This window comes from Carlito syrichta, unplaced genomic scaffold, assembly GCF_000164805.1.
Source record: "Carlito syrichta isolate Samal-C Ts95f unplaced genomic scaffold, Tarsius_syrichta-2.0.1 Scaffold288359, whole genome shotgun sequence".
In the NCBI taxonomy this organism is placed as follows: Eukaryota; Metazoa; Chordata; class Mammalia; order Primates; family Tarsiidae; genus Carlito; species Carlito syrichta.
Window position 1 is genome coordinate 29,059 of NW_007232455.1, and position 12,199 is coordinate 41,257.

Below are 12,199 nucleotides of genomic sequence, written 5' to 3' on the forward strand. Positions count from 1 at the left end.
CCCGGAAGGTGGACGAGGTCTGCACCACCCCCGGCTGCGTGATGGCAGGTGAGCCCCACTTCCCAGGCCTTCCACCGCCTTGCGCAGGGCTGGGGTTTCTGCTGATGCTGGCACAGGCCCTGCCCAAGGCCAAAGGGGCAGCCTGAGACATGGTGGAGGGCTGGGTGGGCTGAACTGGTGGCGGGGTGGGGGGACTCGTGCTTTCCTGGCCTTTGGCACCCACTGTGCACCAGCCCGCCTCCAGCGGCGAGGCCCTGTGACCACAGCGCTCCAGCCACCCAGAATCCCAGGGGCTCTTGTTGGCACTTCCAGAAATAAGGGTCAAAAGAATGGATGCACTCTTCAAGTTTCCTCCCCGGGATCTCTGAACTCGGGGGCGCAAGCTCTATTAGTGCACATGGTGTCACGTCGCTGATGAAGGAACTCAGGCCATGGTTTTCCTGCCTGTGTCGGGTCAGGAAGGCCCCAGCTTCAAAGGGGGCCTAGGCCAAGGCCAGGAAGAACAGAATTCGAGGGAGGAATCTGGGTGGAGGGTCCAGCCCGGCCATCCCAGCTGAGAGCAGCCGGGAACCAGGGGGCCTGTCCCCTGCACACCCTGGGTTCCTGGACAAACTGTCCCTTCCACCTGAAGATACACCCCCAGTAGAAAGAGTTGCCCCACCCCCAGGGACCAGGTACACTGATATAAGGGCTCCAGGTAGAGTTGGGGCAGAAAGGCCCACCAAGAACCAGGTGCTGGGTGCCACCCACGGGCAGGGCTGCTAACTGAGCTCCCCTGTGAGCAGCCCTCCTCCACCCACTGCCTCGGTCCCCCAGCCAGCCTGCTGGAGTCCCCACATTTGCAGATAGAGAGATGAGGCTGGAGGCACCCTGAGTTCAAGGACAGTGGTTGATAAGTGGAGACTCTAGCACCTGAAACCAGTTGGGTGGCACCCCCCTTGCTACCAACCTCAGTGGCCCAGAGAGGGTGGTTAACTTTGCCAGAGCACACAGCCCCAACTGGATCCACCACAGGGATGAGATTATCTGAGGCCGAGAGGCAGCTTTCGGGCCGCCCCAATCCCATCTCCCTTCTTCCTCTTCACCCCCGGGACAAGCAGCTGCCAGGATCCTCCAGAACATGGACCCATCCAAAGAGCCATGTGATGACTTCTACCAGTATGCGTGTGGAGGCTGGCTGCGGCGTCACGTGATCCCTGAGACCAACTCGTGGTACAGCGTCTTCGACGTCCTTCGCCACCAGCTGGAGGTCATCCTCAAAGGTGGGAGCAACCATAGCTGGGGCTGCAGGGCGAGGCTGTGCACTCTGGAGGGACAGCCCTGGGCTGGAGTCAGGTGGGCGGGGCCTCACCCCCGGGGAGCCCTCCTCGGTTTCTGCCTCCTCTTCTGTCCAGAGGGTGCAGGGAGAGGGAGCCCCAAGAGCAGGCCCAGCAGCTGGGGGCACCTCTCCCGAGCACTGCAGGAGGGGTGGGGACCTCTGGCCTGGGTGAGGAGGGACATCCCTCTGAGTGCTATGGGGTGGGGATGAGGGAGCACTGACCTGGTAGGGAAGGGACACCGCTCCCCAAATGCTGTGGGGTGGGGAGGCTTTGCCCCGGGCCTCTGTCCAGCCTCCTCCTGTGCCCACAGGGGTGCTGGAGAATTCCACCACCAAGGACCGACCAGCCGTGGAGAAGGCCAAAAGGCTGTATCGCTCCTGCATGAACAAGAGTGAGTGGGGGACTGCCAGGAAGGGGCTGAGGCAGGAGACCCAGGACCTCACAGCGGCCCCTGGGGTGAGAGGGGGTGCCCTCAGAACTCATGCCAGGGGTCAGTCTGCGGTGGCCCCTCCTGGCTACTGGGTCTGGGCTCCCTGTGGGCAAGGATACACCTTGCATGTGTATATGTGTGCACATAGCTACATATGACGTGTATGTATGTGTCTGTATTTGTGTATTGTGTGCATGTGTATATATGTGTATGATGTGCGTATGTATTGTGCATGCATATACATGTGAGTATATGAATGTGTCAATTTGTGTACTGTGTGCGTGTATCTATGTTAGCAGGTGTGTGTGCACATATGTGTTTGTGTATGACTCCACTCCCTTCTACCCCACTGAGCTCCGGGGCACAACCTGTCAGCATCCTGAGTCCCTGTGATGCTGGGAGTTCAAGTCCTCAGGGTTCCCCCGCCCGGTCCCCTCAGGCCCCTACCCTATTCTGAGCCTGGTCAGGACCACCCGTCGCTTTGAGCCTCCTCCTGCGGCCACAACTCCTTTCTCATGCTCGTGACCCTCTGGCCTCTCCTTCTCGCTGCTCTCCTGTCCTGGGGGCGTTTATCAGTCTTTGGTAACCTTTCATGCCGAGTTTGGTTTCTGCCCCCCCCCATGGCCAAACACTGTGACAGGAAGGTCTGTGCCACCAGGAGTCTGGGGAGTGACCGTGATGTCCCTCCTCAGGTATGATAGAGAAGCGAGACTCTCAGCCCCTGCTGGACATCCTGGAGGTGGTGGGAGGCTGGCCGGTGGCCACGGACAACTGGAACACGACAGCAGGTAAGGCCAGGGCCTGGCAGCAGTCGCACACAAAAGACAACTCCAGGTCTGGGCTCTTGGAGCCGATGCCCCCCCACCCACTGCCCCTAGCTGCCTGCTGTCAGGCACCCCAAGAGCCTAGCCCAGCCAGGGCCTACCTCAGGGTCCCAGGAGCTGGTGCCTGCCCACACCAGGGGGCTCATGCCTACTGGGATGGGATCCCTGTGGCTGATCCCACCCAGCCCTGCGGAGGGGCATCCCTCCTAGGACCTTAGGGATGGCTCAATGCCCAGACCCAGGCCCACACCCCAGGACTCCCCGCTCTGAGCACGTCCCACTCCTGGCCCAAGTCTAGCTCAGCAGGGCAGCACCCATGTGGCTGGCAGCCCCACACAGTGCTGCACTCAGGGCCCAGGGTGGGACAGCATCTCCCATCCCATAGCCCCCAAGACCCACAAGCAACTCAGCCCCGGGCTGGGCAGGGTTCCCTCTGCCCCCGAGTCCCTGGCTCAGGAGGCCAGATTCACCGTCTGACAGGGGCTGGGCTGGGACCCTGGGCCCAGCGGGCCTCCCAGCATGGGCTGTCTCCTCAGGCCCCAGGTGGGGGCTGGAGCAGCAGCTGGCCCTGCTGAATGCACAGTTCAACAGGCATGTCCTCATCGACCTCTTCATCTGGAACGATGACCAGAACTCCAGTCAGTACATCATCTATGTACGCACCGCGTCTGGGGGCTGGGGTAGACCGGGGGTGGGTGGTGGGTGCCCGTGTCTGACTAGGGGCCTGGAAGCACAGTGGGGGGATGGGCCAGGGGCCGGGAGCCCCGGGGTGTTCTTAGGGCCCAGGCTCCCTGCTCCCGGCCACGTCTGTGGGTCCAGGATGGGCTGCCAGCAGGGCTCCTGTTGGGCCTTCTGGCCAAGTCAGTGGCCCCAACAAGGCCCGTGCTCTGGCCAGAGTAGCTGGTTCCTTGATCAGCAAGGCCTTTCCCACCAGGGCAGGAGGCTTGACCTCAAAGGGCCACCACTGGTCACAGACTGGAGGCCAAAGAGAAACAGGAGAGAGATGTGCACCCCGCTCTGAGGGGGCTGAGGGTGCCGTGAGGCCCTGCGGGCAGCCTGGTGTCCCCCACTCCAGCCTGGTATCCCCTCAGCCACTAGTGCCCCCCAGCCCAGCCTAGAGTCTCCTCAGCCCCCAGGTCCAGAGTGGTGTCCCTTCAGTCCCCTGGTGCCCCAAGCCCAGCCTGGCATCCCCTCAACTCCTCAGTCCCCCACAGCCCATCCTGGAGTCCCCTCCACCTTCAGGTTCCCTCCCCAGTCCAGTCTGGTATCCACTCAGCCCCCAGGTCTCCCCCAATACCGCCTGGTATCCCCTCAGCCCCCTGGTTCTCCCAAGTCCAGCCTGGTGTCCTCTGCTACCCCACCCCCCACCCCCATCACTCAGAGCAGGGTCTGGGATCCTGGGTCGGGTCACCCTCAAGCATTCCCCCAGGTGTCCCTCAGGCACGGTCCTGGGGGCAAGGGTCACTGCCCCCCCAGCCAGCCTCCCGGCCCCGGCCCTAGATCGTGCCCTCTGTGTCTCCAGGTAGACCAGCCCACCCTGGGCATGCCGGCCCGGGAGTACTACTTCCAGGAGAACAGAAAACAGAAGGTGAGTGGGCTCTGCTACCCAGCCCTCCCCGCACCCAGGGCCCCTGGGGGCCCTAGCCCTTCCTCTCCAGCTGGTGAGCCCTGCGTGGAGCCCAGCACAGGACTGCAGATGCAGACAGGACCTGTTCCCGCCAACGTCCCTGGACCCTGAGCCAGACCCCGGGACACGCACAGCCCCATGGGGCAGGCACTGCCACCCAGGCCTGGGGTCCTGCTTGGCGGGGCTCCCAGGAGGCCCGACGAGGCAGGAGCGCTAAGCCTGCTCCTCACCAGGGAACTCTGTGGAGAGAGGAGGGAGGAGGGGCTGCACGGGAGGGTCCTGGAGGCTGGTAGGCCCAGAGTTAGTGGGGTGGAGGCCAGGGAAGATGGTGAACAGGTGGGGACTGAGGGCACCGGACACCAGAGCAGAGTGTGAAGAGCAGAGAGGCCTGAATGGCCCACAGTGCCAGAAGCAGTTCAGGGGCTCCCAGTGGAGGTGGGCCATGGGCTGGACTTTGAATGATGGGCGGGGTCAGGAGAAATGATAGTGTGGCCAAAGAAAGCAGCTGCAGTATGGGACAGGAGGGCTTCCAGAGCCCGGCCAAGGGCCCCCAGCCAGAGCAGGAGGGACTGGTGAATCTTCAGAGCTCATGTCGGGTCAGGTCCGGCACTGACTGAGAGTGGCCAGGCAACAGCCGGCCAGATGCCAAGCAGGGTGAAGAGGTAGCCCCTGTGGTCCCTGCCTGAAACAGGGAAGCCCTGTCAGGGTGGGAACACGGAAGGTGGCCCCGGGACCAGCATCCTCAGGACCCAACTCCATTGCTGAGCCAAGGAGCACTGGGGTGGGACGACCTGAGTCAGCCCTGACCCAACAGCTCCAGGCTTCCACTAGGCACTGCCTCTGACCAACCTTTAGAGGCAGTTCCAAGGTTGAGTACAAGCAGCCCTGCAAGGAAGGTCTCATTTGGAGGCCCAGGAGTCCCCAGGAGGGCTCATGCCATGCTAGGTAGGAGGGAGTCAGGTCCAGAGCTGGACGAGTGTGGCCCAGCCCACGGCACCTACTGCACCCCCCCCCCCAGCTTGTTCCGGGATTGGCTGGCACAGTCTCCAGCGCCCAGCCGGGCACGGACATCTGAGATGCTCCCGCTGCAGTGCTCCATGTGTCCTGACCCCCGCTGGCTGAGGCTGGCGCATAGGCGCCCAGGGGCCACTCTGTGTCTTATTCCCACCCCACCCCACAGAGAGCACCGTGGGGGTCCTGGTAGCCGAGGCTGCCCAGCCCCATCCTGCATCCTTTGGCCCAGGTGCGGGAGGCCTACCTGGAGCTCATGGTGTCGGTGGCCACGATGCTGCGGAAGGACCTGGACCTCCCTGAGAACAGTCCCCTGGTGCAGGCGGAGATGGCGCAGGTGCTGGAGCTGGAGACACGCCTGGCCAACGTGAGGCAGGGCTGGTGGGTAGGCGGGGACCGGGACTGGTGCCCACCTCCCAGGTGACCACCATTCGGTGCAGGCCACGGCACCCTTGGAGGAGCGGCACGACATCACCACTCTGTACCACAGGATGCGCCTGAAGGAGCTGCAGCGGGAGTTCGCCCTGAAGGTGAGGCCCAGCCCATGCAGAGGCTGCGCTGGAGGGCTCGGGGCTCTGTAGAGGCAGGCAGAGAGAGGGCACGGTGCCTCTTATGGACGCTGGAAAACGCCCCATCCAGAGCGCCACCATCTGATGGCCCAGATTAGGGCACTCAGGGTGACGTGGCATGGGCACTGATCCTCCAGCCGTCCTGGGACAGAGTCGCTGCTGTGAGGTGCTGGGCTGACTCGTCTTCTGAGCAGGAAACAGGCTCTGGGGCGGCTGCTGCTTCCAGGGCCTGCAGACTCCAAGTCCTGCCCGGAGCCCTCTTACGCGGTTCTGCCTTCTGCTTCTGCCTGACACCCACAGCTCCCTCAGCCCCAGCAGACTCACGGTGGGGCCGGGCTCCATCCTGGAGCAAAACTAAGGCTTGTCTCAGAAGTGTGTTCCAGGATGCGGGGGCGGGGCATTGCATCAGAAAGCAGGAGTGAGTGAGGGTAGTGGGCGGCCGCACCACGCGGCCTATGGACTGTAAATCTAGGAGAGAATGGAACCCTGCAGCCATCCGGGGCCAAGGCAGTGACTCCCAGGCTGGGCATGGCAGCATGCGCCCTGGCTCACGAGCGGAGGGTCTGGCTGCGGAGGACATGGGCTAAAAGGGTGCGTGGGAAGGATCAGGGGGCTCAGGCGAGGTGGGAGCAGACATAGGGGGCAGCCTCTGGGTTTATTGTGAAGGTGGAACCCACCAGGCTTGCAAACAGATTGGGTTCAAGAAGTGAGACCTTGGCTGGCCTGAGGGTACCATGGACACGGCAGGGCAGGGTCAGGGCAACGTCAGGAGCCTGGGGCTCGGGTGTCTGGTTTATAACATTCAGGCTCGGCACAAAGTGAGCATGTCCACACCACCAAGACCTCAATCATTACTGGCATTTCTGAAGCACTGCACACCCCTTCCCAGCCCCGCCTCTGTCTTCCTCCCCAAAGCAGCCTCCACCCTGGTGCCTCCCACCCCAGCAAGTGACACCCCTGGATGGCACCCGGCTGCTCATCACACTGGCCTCTGCAGCCTATGGGCGAGGCTCTGCCCGCCACGGCATCCTGCTGTCCTTCACACATCTTGATGGCTGAATGGTCTTCACCTCGAAGGACACAATCTCTGTCCCCGTTCCACCATCGTTGGGCCTTCCCTGAGTAATGTCACTGTTCTGGCACCTGCTGGGTGCCTGCCAGGGCACAAACTGCCAGGCCGTGGGAGGAGCATGTGTTCAGTTCAAGCTTAGGAGCAACGCCCAAGCATGGTGCTTTTCCCGAAGCCGCTGTACAGATCACTTATGGCTGCGTGTGACACCCCCTGGCCAGCGCTGGGCCACGGCCATTCTTTTCATCCACTGTTTTAGGGATGTGTCGTGGAGTTTTCTCGGGGTTCAGTTTGACGTCTGAGGCCACGAGGCTGAGACTATTCTGTGTCCTTGAGCCAGTGGTATCCTCTTGGCGAAATGTCTGCCGGTCTCGCTGCCTGGGCTACCTGCCTCTTCTGGACTTCATGTTTAGGGTTCTTTATATATTTCGGATGTGACTTCATGGTCATTTTGTGTTCCAAGATCTTCCTGACTTGACAGCTTGGTTTCTTATCCTCATAACGCTTCTTTTGCTCCAAAGGAGGTTATTAAATGGTCCAACGTGTCAGTCTACCAAAGATGTAGTGATCTCCTCTTCACGGCATTCTTTGTGCTCTGATGAAGAGATCTCTTCCTTGTCCCAGGGTTGTTTAGACCTACAATCCACCCTGAGTTGATTTCTTTGTGTGTGTGTGTGTGTGTGTGTGTGTGCCACCAGGGAAGTTTTTTTTTTAACGTGGGGTACAATTCAGAGTCAGGTTTTAATATACAATGAGATGTGGGAATTATTCTGTTTCTTCCTTCCAGATTTCCAGCTAATCCAGCACCATTTGTTGTAAAGAATCCTTGGGCCTGGAGCCATTTGTGCTATCACCTGTGCTGTCTGCGTGCTGGGCTCTCTTCCACCCCCTGGTTTCTGTGTCCGTGGGAGAAGCACTTGCCACCTTCATGGATTGTAGCTTCCCCACGCATCTTGCTATCCAGAGTACATCTGACAGCTTTGTCCTCACAGAGTGTCTTGATTTTTCTTGGTCCTTCGTGTTTTCATATAAAACTTGAAATTACCCACCAATTCCACACACACACTCACTCTGCTGGAATTCTGGCAGGGATTGCCTTGAGTCTTCATACCAACATGGGAAGGATTGACACCTTTACAAGGCTGAGTCACCCATCCATGAACCTGATATATACAAGGGGGACCCCAAACCCCGGAATTTGTTTATAAACATTGTGTGTTTATTCTTCTATGTTTAAACTTGTCACCTTCAAAGTACTCTCCCTTTGATGCAATTCACCTATTGAGATGCTTTTTCCATGGCTCAAAACAACTTTTTGTTGTTCATTTTGATGCCTTTTTACGCTTCTGACATTTTTTATTTCACCTCTTCCATATTGGCAAAATGTCTCCCGTTGAAGACTTTTTTCATCCAGGGAAACAACAAAAAACAGTTGCTCCGGGTGAGATCAGGTGAATAGGGAGGACGGGGCACAGGGGTCATGCCGTCTTTTGCCAAAAACTGCTGAACACTCAGCACAGTGTGGGCAGGTGCACTGATAAATCCCCCATAATGAAACAGACAAATACATTGAAAGAATCTCCCAAAAAATTCCCTGAAGCTGAGCACAACCTCTCACCAAAATGCTAGCTGGTGCATGGATGCTGATGGGTTCCTAGAACACTCACCTAGCGAGGGAAGCCTGTCCTACAAGGGACCCACCCTCCAAAAGATAATTCTGCTTTTTTGGGAGGAAGTCCCCCTCACATATGTTTCCATTTGTTTTATCTAATTTTTCTCAACGAACTTTGTAGTCGTCTATCTCAAGGTCTTACACATATTTTATTAGCTATATTCCTAGATGTTTGGTATTTATGTTATTGTAAATTGAATCACTTTGCAATTTTCTTGTTTGTTGCCAGTACATGGAAGGGCCGACTTTGTAAATATAGCGATTTGGCCCCATCCACTTACTGGCTCTGGTAGCTTATCTGTAGATCATTTACAGATTTTTACACACAAAATCACTTATGAAAAATGAGTTTTATTTTCTCTTTCTCAGTCTTATTGACTTCATTTCATTTTTTTGTCCTATTGAACTGCCGAGGACTTCCAGCATAATGCTGTGATCATGGTAACATATCCTGTCTCTTTCCTAAGACCAGAAGAAAAGCTGGCAGCATCTTTCCATTAAACTGCACATTAGCTGTGGCATTTTTTCTGTTGTTGCTGCTGTTTCCCACGTTCCCTTAATCAGATTCTAGCACTTACCTTCTACTTTTAGCTTGCTAGGAGTTTTTATCGTGAATAGATGGCAGATTTTATGAAATGCCTTTTCTGCATCTGTTAAAATTACCATGTGATTTCTCCTTTATTCATGGTGAATTAGATTGATTTGATTTTCAAATGTTATACCAAACTTGTATTCCTTGAGAAATCTGATTGGACTGTGATGTGTTAGCACCATACACAGGTATGGCTAAATTCTCTTTGTGAATGCTTTCCTTAGAATTCTTGTACCTGTGACATAATTGAGACTGGTTTATTATCTTTTTTAATCGTGCCCTTATTTTGGTATTATGCTTATTCCTGGCCTCAAAATTCAAGTTGAAAAGCATTTTCTCTGCTCTGGAAAGTTGCAGTAAGTTTGGCAGTGTATTTTCCTCAAATATCAGAGAGAATCACTGGTAAAGCCAGATAGCCTGGAAGGCTATTCGTGTAATATTTCAAATCAAAGATTTCGTTGATTCCACCAACAAAAGTATTCCTACTGGCCGGACTCAGTGACTCAGCCTGTAATCCCACGCTTTGGGAGGCCGAGGTGAGTGAATTGCCTGAGCCCGCGGGTTCGAGACCCGCCTGGCCAACTTGGCGAGACCTCATCTCTACAATAAATCAAAATAAAATTAACCAGGCATGGTAGCGCATGCCTGCAGTTCCAGCTACTTGGAAGGCTGAGGCGGAAGGATCGCCGGAGCCCAGCAGGTCGAGGTTGTGGTGGCCGGGAGCGACCACTGCACTACAGTCTGGGCAGCTGAGTGAGACTCCAACTCAAAAAAAAAAATTAAGAGTATTCCTATTTTCTGTTTCTTCTTTTGTCATTCATGCACAGTTGTGTTTTTCTAGGATGTGCCCATCGTACTTGGGTTTTCCAATACATGGGCATGCTCTCCATATCCTTCCAGTCTGTCAGCTCTGTAGTGATGCCACACACCTCTCCCTGACTGCACTTTCTTGCTTATCCTTGCATATTCTTCAGGGGGGCTGGGTTTCTGAGACTGCCTCGCCCCCTTTCCCCCCACCCCTTCTTTCCCCAGGGATTTAACTGGACTCTCTTCATACAAACGGTTCTATCCTCTGTCAAAATTGAGTTGCTGCCAGATGAGGAAGTAGTAGTCTATGGCATCCCCTACCTGCAGAATCTTGAAAGTATCATCAATGTCTACTCAGCCAGGTGAGGCCCAGTGAAGGCCCAGCAGGCCCCAGCATCTTGCCCCACTCCCTCCCCCATCCTGAGCTCCTGCCCAGAAGAGGACATCACCCAGCATCCACCCTCAGGGGCAAGAAACATGCAGGGTTAGACCAAGGTGGCCAGTGGGGCCTCAGGTTAGAGAGGCATCTCAGCCTTCTGGGGCAGACAGGCTGAACCCAGAGGCTGTTGTCCTGTAGGCTTGCACCAGTGCCCAGAACCCTGTTTGGGGTAGAACCTGCTGACCAAGGGCCCCAAACCATATCTCTCCACATATCCCCCAGCAAATACCATTCACCTGCTCTTCCCCCAGGACCATGCAGAACTATCTGGTCTGGCGCCTGGTGCTGGATCGCATTGGCAGCCTGAGTCAGAGGTTCAAGGACATGCAGATGAACTACCACAAGGTAAGTGAGGCTGGCAGAGAAGGCTCCTGCCCGGCCCAGAGCCTGACCCATCATCCATTCACTCAGTGACGGGGAGCATATGGGGTGGGCTGGGAACTGAGGTCTACACTGGGGTCAGAGCCAGGAAGCAGACCACAGGCAGAAGTATGCTGTCAAAACCCCCAGTGTGGTATGAGGGGGACCAGCAGAGAGAACTGCTCCAGGGGTGACACTGGGGACCTCCAAGGCATAAAGAGACAGGTGGGGTGTGAGTGTGACTTCCAGGGAACAGAATCAGCTCAAGGCAGAAGAGGCAGGAGCAGGAGGCCGGATGGGGGCCCTGCAGGGGACAAGAAGGAGAGGAGGGCCGTGGGCAGCACATCTGGGCATCTGGGCTGCATTACATGCACTGAGGAGTCAGGAGCAGAGATTTCCCACTTGTGTGGTCCTGCTGGCTGCTCCAGGGGGTGGGGCCAGAGTGGAGGTCACCCAGCCAGGTGATGGGGTTGGGCCAGGGCATTGGCAGACGATGGATGCAGGAGAGATGTTGACGACCGTTGGCGGAGGATTGGGTACGGGGTGAGGGACAGAGGGAGGCCGGGGTCTTTGCTGGAGTTGTGGGATGGGTAAGGAGACCAGGGAGAAGCAGCTCGGGCAAGTCAGCACCCCTTTTGACATCTATAGCCAAGCTTCAGGGTGCTGAGTCCAGGAACTCTGGGAAGAGAGAACGGGCCACCTCCCTTTCCTGGATGGCAGCAAACCCCAGGCCCAGGTGTGAAAAGCGCTCCCTGGCGGGCCTGAGTCTGGGGCCAAGAGTCTTGTGTCCCTGAGGATGGATAAGCAGGGGTTCTTGCAGCCACTTCCACAACAGGGCAGTGGGCCCTGGGAGCCGGATGTGGCCCAGGCCTTGCCGGAGGTCAACGCCAGCCCTGTGTACCGGGGTGGGACCAAGTGCAAGCTAGCCTAACAGGTCGAGGTGGTGACGGTGGGGGCAAAGAAGAACCCCAGCTCCCCAGGGCGAAGGCCCAGCTCCCAGTCCAGGGAGCCCCCACTCAAAACCGCACACCCGTCCTTCCACACCCATGGTCAGCACCCAGGGCAGAGTCTCCAAGGTGATCCCCGCCCTCCACTGGACCCTGGGCACCTGAGACTGGGGAGGGGGTCTGCTCGCCCACAAACCCAGGGCCCCAAACAAGGCCTGCTGGGAAGCAGGTGCTGGTAGATGTGGCAGAACAAATGAATGAACAAACGAACCCACCAGGCACTGTATGGCACGACTGCGGAGGAGGTGCGTTGGCGTGAGTGCGTGAGCTACGTCAACAGCAACATGGAGAGCGCCGTGGGCTCCCTCTATGTCAAGGAGGCGTTCCCCAGAGATAGCAAGACCATGGTGGGTGGTCCTGCGTGTGTCCATGCCAGGGCACCTACCCTGGGGACACTGACCCTGCCCCGGGATGCCTTCCCCCCGCCCCTCGCAGAGGCATCTGCTCTGTGGTGCCTAGGGAGCCTTCAATTG

At 57.4% G+C, this 12,199-nt stretch overlaps 1 protein-coding gene across 1 annotated transcript in view; it reads left to right on the forward strand.

The window, feature by feature from the left end:
• The window catches only part of MMEL1 (membrane metalloendopeptidase like 1), a 31,431-nt gene that overhangs the window by 14,061 nt on the left and 5,171 nt on the right, over positions 1-12,199 (forward strand). Inside the window, exons 4-14 of the mRNA XM_008053667.1 lie at positions 9-48; positions 1,101-1,262; positions 1,630-1,710; positions 2,442-2,537; positions 3,110-3,228; positions 4,096-4,161; positions 5,444-5,578; positions 5,652-5,741; positions 10,146-10,282; positions 10,611-10,704; positions 11,945-12,073. Coding sequence (XP_008051858.1) covers positions 9-48; positions 1,101-1,262; positions 1,630-1,710; positions 2,442-2,537; positions 3,110-3,228; positions 4,096-4,161; positions 5,444-5,578; positions 5,652-5,741; positions 10,146-10,282; positions 10,611-10,704; positions 11,945-12,073 — 1,149 coding nt within the window. The remainder of the gene's footprint in view (positions 1-8; positions 49-1,100; positions 1,263-1,629; positions 1,711-2,441; positions 2,538-3,109; positions 3,229-4,095; positions 4,162-5,443; positions 5,579-5,651; positions 5,742-10,145; positions 10,283-10,610; positions 10,705-11,944; positions 12,074-12,199) is intronic.